Genomic DNA, 15,770 nt, shown 5'->3' with positions numbered 1-15,770 from the left:
GGAATGTGATCAGACCAGAGATGATAAAGTATGTAGGCTAAGATGACATGCCGTCATCTGTGGTCATTCATTTGTTTTGAAACATTAGTCCAAGCTCCCTGCTTGAGACAACTACCCCGACCTATAATTCAAACGGCCTACGTGATTTCTAATGTGTCTCATTTTGTATGTATGTTCATATGTTCGAGCTAATGTCTGCTTCCTTTATGACTTGTAACCGAGATGGTAGACAGAACAGAACAGAATTAGCCATCATCATTGGCAGAAGGGATCAAGCCATCGTCATTAGAAGACCTGTACAATCCTACCTGATCTTCACCATGTAATCTCAGAGAATATAAGTATTTTTTATACTTCGTGTTTTCTACTAGAACTTCACATCATTGCCGAATCGTCATGAGTTTAACACATCGTCGTCATAACCAAAGAAGATAATACCGACTTCGTAAGTGATCTACAAACCCCAAGACACTCCAATGAATATGGAAGTGCAATACCAACCGACTTAGCGTAAGATTATCACAAGTCTAACATTACCTCATAGGGCGCCTTATTATACAAGGCAACAGCCCTAATATTGGTGGCAGCGGTGTCTCATTTTGTATGTATGTTCATATGTTCGAGCTACTGTCTGCTTCCTAATTGACTTGTAACCGAGATGGTAGACAGAACAGAACAGAATTAGCCATCATCATTGGCAGAAGCGATCAAGCCATCATCATTAGAAGACCTGTACAATCCTACCTGATCTTCACCATGTAATCTCAGAGAATATAAGTATTTTTTCTACTAGAACCTCACATCATTGCCGAATCATCATGAGTTTAACACATCATCGTCATAACCAAAGAAGATAATACCGACTTCGTAAGTGATCTACAAACCCCAAGACACTCCAATGAATATGGAAGTGCAATACCAACCGACTTAGTGTAAGATTATCGCAAGTCTAACATTACCTCATAGGGCGCCTTATTATACAAGGCAACAGCCCTATATATGTATGGTTGTATGGGTTCATAAACCACTTTATTAACAATTTCAAAAATTACATGACTTAGTAAATAGTAACTTGGTTATGTAGCCTAACTAAGCGATTAGGCTACACAATAAATTCTTGTTGGTAATAAGTAAAAAAAGTAGGAATAGATTATACCAAGGATACTAACCCTAGTCTTATGGAAAACTTGCTTAGGTTAGTATATAGTTACTCATAAACTAACTTGAATAGTATTGGGTGTTGTTGTAATTAAAATTAAAACCTAAACATAACCAATACATGAGGACTAAGTTTAAGTAATATAAAAATAAACAAGGCTTCAAAGGTAATTTAAACCTCAAAAGGTTGGAGTTAACACAGATTTAGGGAGATCTAGGTAATAACTCTGCGTCAAGTATTTATATGAAAATTACAATTCTCTAAAAGTAATTGAGTTGATAATTGAAATTTAACAATTGTTGTTGGGGGTTGAGTTTAACCCCATGGACTAGTATCAGAAATGTGCATTTGTAGTCAAACTGACTTAAATGATATCTACTACTCGTTAATATTTACGGTATCCAAGTATTAAAATTAATTTATACTAAAATAAAATTTTTCTAATAACAACTTGGTTTTTTCACTACAGGGCCATCTTGAGAAATGACCTTCAATTAAAGTGTGCTGTAGCTGGTTGCTCGGTGGAATATTTGCCAGTGGGCACTGCCCATACCACCTGCCATAGGCATAGTCCCTTCAATGATCAGGGCAAATTTGTTTGGTCACCTGATATGTGCGAGAATTGTTGCGTGCTCTTGGCAGCAAGCTTTATAGATGAAACCGCTCGCTTTAGACTGTCTCGATGGGTCCTAGGGTTTAGCAAAGGTGAGGAAGGGGAAGATTATATCTATTCGGCAAAACTCCAGCAGCATATATTTAAACTCTTCTCTGACGTTCCATATTCGGACCAAAACCCAATAACGTCGGTTACCACTACACCCCAGGTACATCCTGAGGAGGAATTAGAGGAATCCTCACCTAGAGGTGAAGTGTTCAAAGACTTTGAAGTAGACATTGATACCAAAAGAACCTTGTTGAACCCAGAAGGACCAGGGATACAGATGTCAAGCAGCCATGGGAAAAACATTGTAGAAGAAAGTCAATCTCCCATGCAGCTTTCAGAAGCCAATCAGGGTCCTTCCCCCAAAAGGGATATAAGTATCCACCTGAACCCAATGGAAATAACAGCAAATTCAGAGGGTTATAGCAATTCACCCAGGACTTTTTCCCCCTGGGGAACAGACAGCTGCAGCTCAGCTGTAGATATACAATCAGGTTTCGGAAACTCCCCCAAAAGGGATACACATTTGCGGTATTAGATTACTTCCATAAGGAAATAATGATTGACATCAAAGATGCTTGTGCTGCTGAAAGGCAACAGATAATGGACATACTGAATAATACATCAAAATGTAAACCTCCAGCATCTTGCAGTAGAATGGGGAGAATTGAAACCAAATCTGCCCAAACAAGAGTTAAGAGTGCAAACCCAACTGGAACCAACAAAATGGCCAGTTCCAGTGAGTCTTACGACCAAAATCTAGCAGAGATTCTGAAATCCTACTCTGATGTACCCATGGTGAGATGCCTCAATGTGTATTTTCTCTCAGGATGGTAAGTATCATATTAATGAGAGAAAAACCATGATAGAAGTAGTACATGTTGAATTTAGGGACAGGGCAGCCTTTCCTAACACTGAATGGCACCTGTTACCAACTGTGCCAGACGTGGAGAAGCCTCAAAAGGAAACTATTCTTTTAGCTGGCAGTTTGGCATTAAGAGCTGTAGATGAAACTCTTCACCAGGTAAATGGGACAGGAATTTATAGTGCAATTATGAACAAGAATTAGGTGGCCTACCATGTACCACCAGCCTTATGCCCTTCACATTTAAAGTCATAAACCTTGTGAAAACACATTTTCAAAATTATGTAGTAACCAGAAAGCGTGAATCATGGGCAGAACTAAAACCATTTGCTTCGGTTATCCCGGTTTCAGAAAACTCCACCGAAGAATGGGCAACACTGCAACTTCCCCTTGATGAGAAAAAGCTCCCCCTAGATATTGCAACTCAGCAATTTGGTACTCCAATGAGAAGGATTTCAGAAGGTACATCAGCATCAGAGTTTTGTGTTAGGACCCACCTCCTTTGTGTCTTAACCACTTCCTCACTGTTAGAAGTAGCCACAAAAAGGCTTCCTTCCAGAAGAATCTAGGATGATTTTTCCTGTTGTGGCTAAAAGCCTTATGAGAACATTATGGGAAGCTCTCTATGAATTTTTGGACTGGCGCATAAACGCGCGAATGGAGGTACTGGAAAACTCCAACAAGTCGCTTCCCAATATGACTACCCATTCTTTGGTGGAGTTTTCTGAAACCAGGATAACCGAAGCAAATAGTTTTAGTTCTGCCAATGGTTTACGCTCTCTGGTTACTACATAATTTTGAAAATGTGTTTTCACAAGGTTTATGACTTTAAATGGGAAGGGCATAAGGCTGGTGGTACATAGTGAGCCACCTGAGTCAACATAGAAGTTGTCACTTCCCTTCTGCAGTCTTTTTCTTTACAGAGGCCTGCTCCTGAAAGACTTCCAATTACTTGGTCCCTGAATAAGACACTCAAACTTTTATGTACTCCTCAATTCAACGGACCTAATGTAACCACCACATGCATGCTTCAAAAAGCAATCTTCTGGTAGCATTAACATCAGGAGCATGTATTAGTGAATTGGGCTCTCTTAGACGGGGACGATATATCACACAAACTGCCGATAACCAGTTATTGTTATCCCCTGGGCCATCATTCCTGGCCAAGAATGAGAATCCTTTAAAGAGGAAATCTCCTACTTATAAGACAACTCAGTTTAGCAGACAAAACATTATGCCCAGTTCAAGCACTTAAGGATTACCTAGAGGTCACAGAAAATGTTTCAGAAGGTCCAATTTTCCTACATCCTAGCATGAACAAACCACTATCTCTACAAGGGCTACGAATAATTTTGGTGTCCCTCATTAAAAAGGCTAACCCACATTCCTTTCCTAGATCACATGATATTAGGAAAGTAAGTACATCATTGGCCTTTTTCAGAAATGTATCATTTGAAGAAGTTTCTGAATGTACTTGGTGGTCATCAGAGTTAGTATTAAAACACTACTGCCATGAGCTGGAACAAATTTGAATGCACTGTGTATCAGAGGGTGGTATGGTTAGTCCTGACCCCATAGGTGCCACGACAGAAAACCAGGGGTCTCCCTAACGGGTGGGTATGTTAACTATTGCTGGGTAAGGTGCGTAAGGGTCGCAACCATACCCAGCATACTTAGGTGTCACCATAGAACTTTATGCTAAAAGTATATCCTATGTGTTTTCATTATCTTTTTTACTGAAACTAGTGGCTTGGCATTGGACCTGAAATTATTTAATCTTAAAACTTTGAGATATTTGGGATGAAAATTTGTGAGCTTAAGTTTTTCGTCACCAGTCAATTTCTTTGTAATGCTCCTTTGTGGACGAAACAACTATACTATCAAAAAACAGGTTTTGACATAGGAAAAACCTATTTTTGGTAGCTGCTGTTGAGTCCTCAAAACCCCCCACTTCCCTGACAAAAAACCATGAGCTTTGGGTAAAGGTACATCTTGCGTTGGCCAATAGAGTAATGATTTTTGGTCTTTTGGCTGGCCTGAACATAAAACAAGATGGCTGATGCGCTTGCACAATAGTCACTTCTACAGGTTTTGACATAGGAAACTGGGCACAGCTTTTGCTGAAGACAAGATAAAATGCCTTCTTGTCTGTTGAGTCCATTATACTCTGTCACTTGTCATAGTATTATCATTATGGCATAATACCCAGCTAAAAGATATTTCTTTGATAGTAGTCTGATTACCTTGGGGCGGTGGTGTACACCAGGGAGGGTAACTCCTTTGATTACTCAACAGCAACTACCAAAAATAGCAACAGAGAGAGAGAGACTGGAATTCGAACAGAAATTAAGTAACAACTACTACTAAAACGGTTTGAGAGAGAGAGAGAGTGAGAGAGACTGGAAATCAAATAGATATGAAGTAAAAGTTACTAAAACGTTCCACGAGAGAGAGAGAGAGAGAGAGAGAGAGAGAGAGAGAGAGAGAGAGAGAGAGAGAGAGAGAGACTGTAATTCATATGAAGCAAAACTCCCAAAGGAACAGTTTCTTCTCTTTTTTTTGTTTCATAATGACAGTAGACATTTGGGCAAACAATCTTTAAGAAAATATATGGCTGACTCAAAGCCGAATTAAATCGGAATGTTTTTGTTAAGTCTTTAATTCTTTCTTTCTTGCTTGGTTAGTAGAAATTACGTCTAGGATTCTTAGAAGATCTACCAACAAATGTTAGTCATTCAGTCGCAATTTTGATTTTACTATGGGGACTATAACATTAGTTAAGATATTTGGTGTCATGAATGCATATGCATGTATGAGTTATGTATTTATAATATACCTGTGTGTGTTTGTATGTATAAATAAAGGCAAAAGTCATGAAGGAGAGTGAAACAATGGTTTACTGCTACAGGGGCTCCATTGTTCCACTTTCCTTCATTGCTTTTGCTTTTAATTATATATTCATCATGTTTCAAATTTCTGTGATTCAGTTTTACATTATGTATATATATTCTGTATTTATATATTCAAATTGATAATTGATAAGGAATTTGCTTACATTAATTTGTTTATTTATGTAATATCCTGTTACCTAATCCATTGCATTTTCTTTATTTGCTTGTATCCTAAATGCCAAGTCATGTTCAAGTTGAAAAGATCTATGATAAAACAAGTCGTTTTGTTTTTCATTTTATGGGTCCCCTATGATAACGTAAGTCTGTCAGTGTCATACCTCCAATATTTGCCCGAGATCACTTGGCACTGACTGGTGATTTTGCTTAGCACAGGCACAGTCATTTTGCTGGTTTACCCGGGATATGAGCCCCATGACATGCATGCCCGCCGATCAGGGCAGCTCGTCTGGACATGCCTTTAGATGTGTTTTATGTCAGGGGGCACATCATGACAAATCAATGGGTCTAAGATATGGGTTTATATTAAATAAATAATTTAATATCCAATTATATTTTGCACTCGTTTATACAGCCATACATGGAAATTGTTAATACTGTAGTTGCACTTAATCCATAGCTGAGAATACTTGGTGATCTTGGGTTCTGTGTTATTTCTCCATCATTTTTTGTAATTAGGCATACAACAGATAATTTTTAAATGAAATTACTTTCCAAGGGGAATTTTTGTATACCAGACACCCCTGTGAATATTTAGAATCCGCAAATAGTTGGAACTCCTATGAAAACACTGAAAACGGCATATTTTGAGAGGTAAAATTCAAGAAAAACCCACTGAAAATTTTTATATCTGGTCTTTTTTAATAGTTTTATCACAAAAAGTGCATTTTATGATGAAATCAATTAAAAAAACTAGGAATTTCTGGATATTTTTCATAGAAAAATACCATGAATAGGAAAATTTCTCGTGAATAATGGGTAGATATGGTCCAGAGAGAAACCCACGAATCCGTAAGTCCCGCAACTCCAGGAATGTGACAATCTCCACTGACAAGGGAGTACTTTACTATAGTACGCATGTGACTTTGAAGATGAAGTTTTGCAGTCTCTTTAATGTAAGCTTGTGTTTCTCTGAAACACGTCTTATAAGCCTACATGGTTTTTAACATTTATTCTAATGTTATTTTAAGTTGTATACTGTACAGAATTTCAGGAATTTAATTGTATTGTGTTGTTATAAAGGGAAGTGAACTATTGTATAAGAATATTACGTTTTGTAATGAAAGAATGCTCAAGTATTTCTGATAGATGTATATAAATTGAATTTGGAAGTGTCACTGTATATTGTTATTACTAATTTAAATAAATTTTTTAATTCAGGGAAATAGCAATAGCTTAACTACAATCGACATAAGTGCTGGGTTTGTTGGAGTTACTTCTTACCATCCGGTACTCCATGGTATTCTTATTGCAACTCAGACGTTTGGTGGAAGTTTCCTAACTTACCTTAGCTACTTAACTCATATCATCTCAAAGGATGGCCAGAAGGAAAGGTAAGAGCATTTCATCATTCCCTGCAACTCTACTGGCGACACTATCACCAGTTTTTCTCCTGTGGGTTGACACTATCACCAACTATTTTCTCATTGGTTGTACATATAGAACTTCAGCAGTTGCCCTTATAGTATCATTTCTAACTCTATCCCACTATATGACTATTAATACTCTTCTTAAAGCTGTATCCTCATATTTACGAAATCTTTTAGTGATACCAATTTATATCCAGATTGTACTAGACTAAAGTATAATCCTACATTCTTAGGCAGTTATTTATTTGATTTCCAGATCTTATCACATATACGTATGTTTATTTTTTTTATTGACTTTCCTTTTAGTGTTTCACAATGTTCCAACCTAAGACAAGCTTAATGGGTGTAATTTTTCCTCAGTATTTGAAAAATTCAATCTTACATAACCTATTTCATCCATTTTTATTTTTGCATGCTCTTTCCTCATTATTTTTTGTTTATTTACCATATTTTTCCCAAAAAGATGGCTCAACAAATCACCCCCCCCCCCCTCCAGGGCATATAGTACATACTATATGAAAGTGAGGCCTCCCATATGCTAATGTTATCCCTGATGCTCACTGCTGCACACCAATTTTACCATACATGCTACATACATGGTCAGTACCACTTAACCTATTACATAATAACACTGTACATACTGTATTATTTGCTTAGTGTTGTTGTTATTATTATTATTATTAGCTGTATTATTATTATTACTGTTACTGTAAAAGAAATTATCATATAGTACCAAGTACGTACCAGTGACATTCACCAGTACCATCTGATCGATTATTATACCTGAATAGGCCCAACACACTTGGTTTTGTAGTGTATCCCCCACGAATAGTTAAAACCTGTGAAGACATAAAACCCTATCTAAAAACACTTATAACTGCCTTTCTGGAAAGTTCAAATACCAAATGTACGTACGTATAACTTAAATAACATCAAACTTCAAATATACCTTAAACTACAATCCTATTACTGTATTAATCTTTGAGATTATATTACTGTAGTAATATAATTTCAAAGTCATCTTAAACATTTTACCATTGAAAATATATATGTTCAACCAATAACACACAGAGAGAGAGAGAGAGAGAGAGAGAGAGAGAGAGAGAGAGAGAGAGAGAGAGAGAGAGAGAGAGAGAGAGAGAGAGAGAGAGCATTGAATCAGCAACATCAGATATCTGACCATTAAGAGAATAATAATGAAGAGAGAGAGAGAGAAAGAGAATAACTCCTTACAACTCTTTCCCCTCTGTCAATATGTACATCAAATTGTGTATAACTGAATCACGAAAGTTTGGAACATGATAAATCCATAAATAAAGGTATAAGCCACGAAGGAAAGATAAACAACAGAGTTTCTGCAAGATCTTTCAACTCAACGTCCTTTACCTAGCAGACAAACTGACTTATGTGAGAAATTGAGGGTACAGGAAAGGTTGTATGTGCCAGATAGGGATTAGAAAGAGATCAGTACCTAGAATCCAACACACCTGGAGAATGGGTAACCTTTCCAAACAAGCATAAACATGGGTACAATTTAAGACAATTGCCTCCCTTTCTTAGATGTTTTTATACATAGAGAAACATTTCAATGTAAATTCAGTATTTATAGGAAACCTACCAACAACTTAACTTATGTTCATTTCTATTCAGGCCACCATCTTAACATCAAAATATAAATTTTTTCTTCTATGTTTTAACAAGCGTTGCGCATTGTCAGTCCCCAATATTTGAATCAAGAAATTGAATACATAAGAAAAATAGGGAAAGATTTATGTTATCCTTCACATAAATTAGATATTTGCTATAATAAAGCCCAAAAAAGTTTTATAGGGTAAGTAACACGGAGAAAGAAAATTCTAAGAACATTCTCAGTTTGCCTTACTTTAACGGATTTGAAACTTTTAAATCATTGTTAAAAGCCTTTAAGGTCAACCTTGTTTTTTCTTATAACAACACACTAAAAGGAATGTTAATAAAAAATGGCTGAAGGGAAAGCAACAACATATTATATAAAATTCCATGTATGGACTGCCCTTCCTTTTATCTTGGACAGTCGAGCAAGGGCTTAGAAATAAGATTAAAACAGCATAAATATTCTGTAAAAACTGGGCAAACATCTAATGGAATATTCATTCATTTAAGTGAAAACAACCACTGGATAAATTGGATTGGTAATTCAGTAATTGCAAGATCAAAAGAAGTCTTGTCACGAAATCTTTACAAATCTGCCATAATACAACTTACTTCCCATTATAATTTTAATATTAGTCGTGTCCTGTTTCATTTAGACCCCTGTATTTGTAACATGTTTAAGAATGACCTTAGAGATATAATTACAGACTTAAATACAAATTAGTTGCCTTAGAGATATTTTCTTTGTATATGTATGTTCAATATGCTTTGTGAATGTTTTTGTTTACCAAAGATCTGAATGTGGTCAGCTGCTGCCCTGTATAATCCTTTAATTGTCTTGTCCCTGTGTCTGAGCAGTTGGACTTAATCTTTTTGTTCTTAAATTGTACCCATTTTTATGCTTGTTTGGAAAGGTTACTCATTCTCCGGGTGTTGGATTCTAGGTACTAATGTCCTTATAATCCCTATCTGTCACTTGTATGAACTTTCCTGTACTCTCAATTTCTCATGTAAGTCAGTTTGTCTGTTAAGTAAAGGACGCTGAGTCGAAAGATCTTGCGGAAACTCTGTTGTTTATCTTTCCGTCGTGGCTTATACCTTTATTTATATCAAACTGTCATTTACTCCTCCGTCCTCCTTTCTCGAAAACTGGGAATCGCTATTTTTTTTAATGGTCTTATTAATATTTGAAAATCAGTTATTAGGTAAATCATTTATTTATCATCCTACAAAACAAATTAACATAAATGAGAGAGAGAGAGAGAGAGAGAGAGAGAGAGAGAGAGAGAGAGAGAGAGAGAGAGAGAGAGAGAGAGAGAGAGAGAGAGAGAGAGAGAGAGAATTTTATTGTTATTGTTTAATCCCATTAAACTTAATACTATTATTTGAAAATTAGTACTGTAAATTATTTTATCATAAAATGTAGTAGTACCTTTAAAGATATAGTACATACACTTCTAACACTTCCAGCCAAAACAGAGGGAGAGAGTTACCACTATGACATAAGGATCTTGTGGGGCAAGAGAGTGAGTTATCCTTATTTAAAAGAGTGAAATAGAAAGATTATTCTATTTCTTTAAAATATTATCTCATTAATTTTGTAATTATGATTATATTATTATTATTAATATTTGAAAATATTAATAAACATATACATATGTACCATAAGAGAGAGAGAGAAGAGAGAGAGAGAGAGAGAGAGAGAGAGAGAGAGAGAGAGAGAGAGAGAGAAATAAATTACAAACTTAATCGGCAACACGGCCACTCGCTCCCCTCACAATACTTGACAAATTTGACAGCTCTGGACCTCAGCTTAGTAACTGGATCTAAAAAGAAAGATGTGGGGTAGAATGGATTTTCCTTATTCTTACATAATTTTTTAATTTATAAATTAAAATCTTACTAATTCTTTATAGTATTTTCTTTAATGAATTTATGTTATTGCTGTTTACATTAATATTAGTATTTGAAAATAAGAAAATCATTTATTTTTCATACAAAAAAATGACAAATTTTTTAAGACAATTTGTATTTTTCATTGCTACAAACTGGAGGTCTTAACAATAGGATAATTTTCTAGCGCCTAGCTGGATCCGTTTAAAAATTGGAGATGAAAAAGCAAGGAATCTGCGAGATCTGGCAACGTGTGTACATCGGGTGAAAACAGGTCAAAGACCTTTGCATACTGCAACCAATTCGGTTTGCTCAAAGGGTTCCCGTATCTCCTCCCTCCATCCCCCAGCCAGCCAGTGCCATTTTTGCCAAACAGTTCATAAATCATACATAGAAAAGGGATTTTGACGTAAGGAAAAATCTATTTCTGGGCGATTGGTTCGTGTCGCCCAGCGAAATATCCTTTAATCCATTATTTCTAAGGTAAATGCACTAACACATACCAGAGAATAAATAAAATAAAGAAAAGGTCAGTTACTACTGACTCGCTCAACCCTCCCAAACGAGGGTGTCGGTATGAACACTAGGGCGAGTGAGACCACTACCACGAACCACTTACCAATAGAAATCTCCTACTACAAAACCCCCACAAGAGGGGAGCGACCCACAGAAGGTGGGCAGCAACTACTAACTACTCCATGCCCAGCTGCCGACTGCTGCGCCTCTGGTGGCCATCCTGAAGTTAGCAGACAATCTTGAGCGCAGGGATGGGTAGGGTGGGATTTCGCTGGGCGACACGAACCAATCGCCCAGAAATGAGTTTTTCCTTACGTCAAAATCCCTTTTCTGGGCTCAGTTCGTGTCGCTGCGCGAAATCGTACCAGAGAATTAGCACAAGATTGTAAAGAAAATAAATAAATAAAAATAAGGTCTCAATAAAACTTAAAATAAAATAAGAAATATAATTGCCAAAGAAATATACATATACACAATATACAAGTTAGAAAATATTCCTTAAAATTAACTTAAGGTTAAACATATATGTACAGGGCTTACATGGAATATATGTTGATCTTAACAAATTTTGTGTATAGTAATGTGTACAAAGTAAATAAAGCAATTATAATAATAATTGAATTTGAACAAACTTAGAAAATAATATAATAAACAAATGTATATGACTTAGTATACAAAACCCGTAACCATTGCAAATGTAGATGTGTCACCCTAGCATAAAAATAAGGGGACTACATCATAGAGATCAGAATATACAAACAATTGTGGGTGACCCTAGCAAAAAAATAAGGGACACCCACTGTAGCATCACAAGAGCAGCTAAGACTCAAGGTAGACGTAGATGAACATGGTAGGCAAACACAAACTGTTGAATGAGATAGGTAGAAAGGAGAACTGGATCTTCAACTTAAGATTAAGCAGAGTCGGGGAAACTATGTTACCCGCCGCAACTGCTGAAAATTTCAGAGCTTCCAAGGACTTTAAGTAATGACGCTTAAATACTGTCGGCGATTTCCATCCAGTATACTTTTTTAAGTCATCAAAATTCATGTGTTGGAAATAGTTAATTGAGGTGGCAACTGCCCTGACATCATGAGCTTTAGGGAAGGAATCAGGGTTGGCTTACTTAATAAAGTACAGGATCTGTTGCCTAATACCTTTAATAGATAAAGTACCACCTTTTTCTCTCTTAAAGAGAGGACCCGACGAGATGAGGATGTCCTGGACAGAAAGGCTCGTAAGGTCGATACTGACAAAGAGAAACATCTTGTGGAAGGGGTATAACCTTCCACGGTTCCCACCTCATCAAAGGATCCTCATTCTTTGCTAAAAAACTACGTTCCGGAGAAAGTAGAACTTCCCCTGTGGGAAGAAATTCTATATGATTTGGATCTCTGGATAACGCCGACAGTTCTGAAATTCTAGCTCCTGAAGCCAAGCTTAATAAAAATAGAGTTTTTCTTAAGAGCATTATAAATGAACATGTCGTATTGTCTGTTTCTGAAGCCAGCTTTAGAACATCATTCAAGAACCACGATACTGACGTATAGCCTCACTGAAGGTCTAAGTCTAGCACAAGCCTGGGAATAGACGAGAAGTAAAGTCTGTCAAGTCTATGTTGAACCCCGAGTTGAAAAATCTTCTTCAAGGCTGACTTGTTTGTCGTAATAGTGCTAGCTGCTAAGCCTTTTTCAAATAAAGATCTGAAAAAGGATATAGCTGAATTGATTGTCATGATTCTAATATCTTGATTCTCTCAGGAAGGTTGCCAACTTTTTGACTGCAGCATCATACTGTCTCAAAGTTGAATCTCTTTTATCAGATTCCAAGAAAAGAATATTTCGTGGATCAATATCTGCATCTTTTTTAGCTGCGAACTTCATGAAGTCCATAAAGTTAGGGTTTGAGAATTCCTGAGGAAGCGAACACAGTCTTCGTTTGTACTGACTGGGAGAGCCTGGATTGGGAATTCGAAGAGGACGAAGAACCCCAGTTCCAGAATCAGAGGGTACCAATTGCTCTTCGGCCAGTCTGGGGCTACTAGAGCTACTTGACCCTTGAACGTTCTGAGTTTGTTCAGTACCTTCAGGAGAAGATTCACTGGAGGAAAGACATAAATCTTCTCCCAGTTGTTTCCAATCTATGGAACAGGGCGTCCGTGGCATAGGCCAGAGGGTCCAGGTTGGGGGCCACATAACATGGGAGTTTGTGGTTCGCTTGAGATGCGAATAGATCTACTTGTAGACCTGGAACCCTCCGGAGAATCCATTGGAACGAACTGTTGTCCAGTGACCATTCCGACTCCCAGAGGAACTGAGCGGGATAGAGCATCTGCTATGACGTTTCTCACTCCAGCTATATGGGTGGAGGAGAGGTGCCACCTGAACTTGTCCGCCAGGGAGAAGATGGCTACCATGACATGATTCAGATGTCGTGACTTGGAGCCTCCCCTGTTTACGCAATGGACTACCACTGCGCTGTCCAGAACTAGCTTTATGTGGGAGTTTCTTTGGCGGACGTAACCTTTTCAGAGTCAAGAACAATGCCATCGCTTCTAGTACGTTTATGTGAAGCCGGCGGAAACTGGGGTGACAGGTTCCTTGAACCTTCTTGAACTGAGAATATCCTCCCCAGCCGCTTAATGAAGCGTCTGTGTGGATGGTAATCCCCGGAGGAGGAAACTGAAGGGGTTACTGATATTGACAGGTTCTTCACTTTGCACCAAGGGCGTTAGAGGACGATTCCGTAAGAAATCTGTGGGACCTGATGACAACTTGTCCCTGGATCTGACATTTGCTCGTGAGCGCCAGATTCTGGTTAGGTCTTTCAGTTTGGCTTTCATCAAGATGTTTGTCACTGAGGCAAATTGGAGGAGGGAACCCAGGATTCTTTCCTGGCTTCTCCTTGAAGCAAATTTGTGATCTAGAAATTGCTTTACTGACTTCGCTATTTCCTTTCTCTTGGCTGATGGAATCGACAGAGTATGGGAGGATAGATTCCATTGAATGCCCAGCCACTGAAAGTTGGACTCCGGAGTGAGTCTTGATTTTGTCCTGTTTATCTTGAACCCTAGATACTCTAGGAACTGGATTACTTTCAGTGTGGCTTGTGACATTCCTCGACTGTTTGTTGGAGCCCAAATCAACCAATCGTCGAGATACGCTACTACCATTATCCCCTGAGACCTCAGTTGTTGGACGACTACTTCCGCCAACTTCATGAACACCCTGGGTGCCACGTTCACACTGAAAAGGGAACTACCTTGAAGGAGAATGCTGATCTCCTATCTTGAAGCCCAGATAAGGGCGAAAGTGTCTTGCAATAGGGATATGATAGTATGCGTCTGTAAGATCGATAGAGGTGGTGACGGCCCCACAGGGAAGTAAGGTCCGCACCTGCGAGATGGTGAGCATTTTGAACTTGTCGCAGCGAATGGCCAAGTTTTAAACGGGATAAGTCTAAGATTACCCTTCTTTTTTGTGAGCCTTTCTTTGGAACGCTGAATAAGCGCCCTTGAAATTTTAATCTGTTGACTCTCGCTATTGCTCCTTTCTGAAGGAGGTCCTCCGCATACTCCGTCAATTTCCTTTTGATGGAAGTTGAAGGAAAGGTCTGGGTGGAGGCGGATTCGCTAATCCAACTCCAACCCAGGCCTTTCGACACAATACTTTGTGCCCACTTGCTGAATCCCCACCGGTGCCGGAAGAGAAACAGCCTCCCTCCTACCTTCAAGTTCTCATTGCTGCTGGGTTGAGTAACCTCCGCCGCGGCCTCCCCGGAAGTGTTTTCCCCTGTTAAGAGACCTTCCTGATCCTTTCTGACGAAAGGATCCCTTACCTCTGCCTCCCTACCCGAGCGGTCGTACTGCTGAAAGGCCTGGCCTTCACGAACACTTGGTTGAAGGCTGGGGAGACAGCGTAAGAGGTGGAAGGTTGAGGCTGGGGGGAAATCACGTAGATGGGCTGTGATTGAGCCTTGGAGGTAGAGGGTTGGGCTGACTGTACAAACGGAACAGTCGAAACAGCCTGGGCGAAGCGTTGTTGCTTTTCTGGTAAGGCTGAAACGTCTGGGTTTCCTCTGAGCCTTACCCCTTGCTGATTGGTCTTGGCGTCTCTTTGCGGTGAGACCCCAACGATCCTTAAGGCTTTGGTTAAGCCTTGTCGCTTCCGCCTGGACCTCCTTTACCATTGCATCAGGGAAGAGGTCTGCCCCCCAGATGTTGGATGAAAGCAACTTATTCGGCTCATGACGAATAGTTGCTTCCTGGAGGACATGTTTCCGACAGTTAGTTCTGGCTGTAGCGAACTCAAACATGTCAGACTGAACTGTTTTGCGTCAGTGACTTGGTGAGAAGCTTAAAGAGTTGGCTCAGAGCCGTAAGAAATGGTTGCCACTTCCGTCATTGCCATGGTGTATTAATGGACCTTGCTAGCCTAGTCTTGGCCTCAATTCATCCTGACTGAGGCGTCCGGAAGTCTAGGCAGCTTCTCACCAAACTGATCCATAGCAGCTCTGGCTTGAGTTTGCCCGCCGAAAAGGTGTTGGG

The 15,770-nt window shown here is 38.7% G+C and overlaps 1 protein-coding gene across 1 annotated transcript in view; it reads left to right on the top strand.

The window, feature by feature from the left end:
* LOC135211432 (GPI ethanolamine phosphate transferase 2-like) overlaps positions 1-15,770 on the top strand; it is a 468,113-nt gene that overhangs the window by 414,278 nt on the left and 38,065 nt on the right. Inside the window, exon 12 of the mRNA XM_064244742.1 lies at positions 6,975-7,147. Coding sequence (XP_064100812.1) covers positions 6,975-7,147 — 173 coding nt within the window. The remainder of the gene's footprint in view (positions 1-6,974; positions 7,148-15,770) is intronic.

The sequence above is a fragment of the Macrobrachium nipponense genome, chromosome 4 (genome assembly GCF_015104395.2).
Source record: "Macrobrachium nipponense isolate FS-2020 chromosome 4, ASM1510439v2, whole genome shotgun sequence".
NCBI lineage: Eukaryota > Metazoa > Arthropoda > Malacostraca > Decapoda > Palaemonidae > Macrobrachium > Macrobrachium nipponense.
This window is presented reverse-complemented; position numbering and strand designations above follow the sequence as displayed.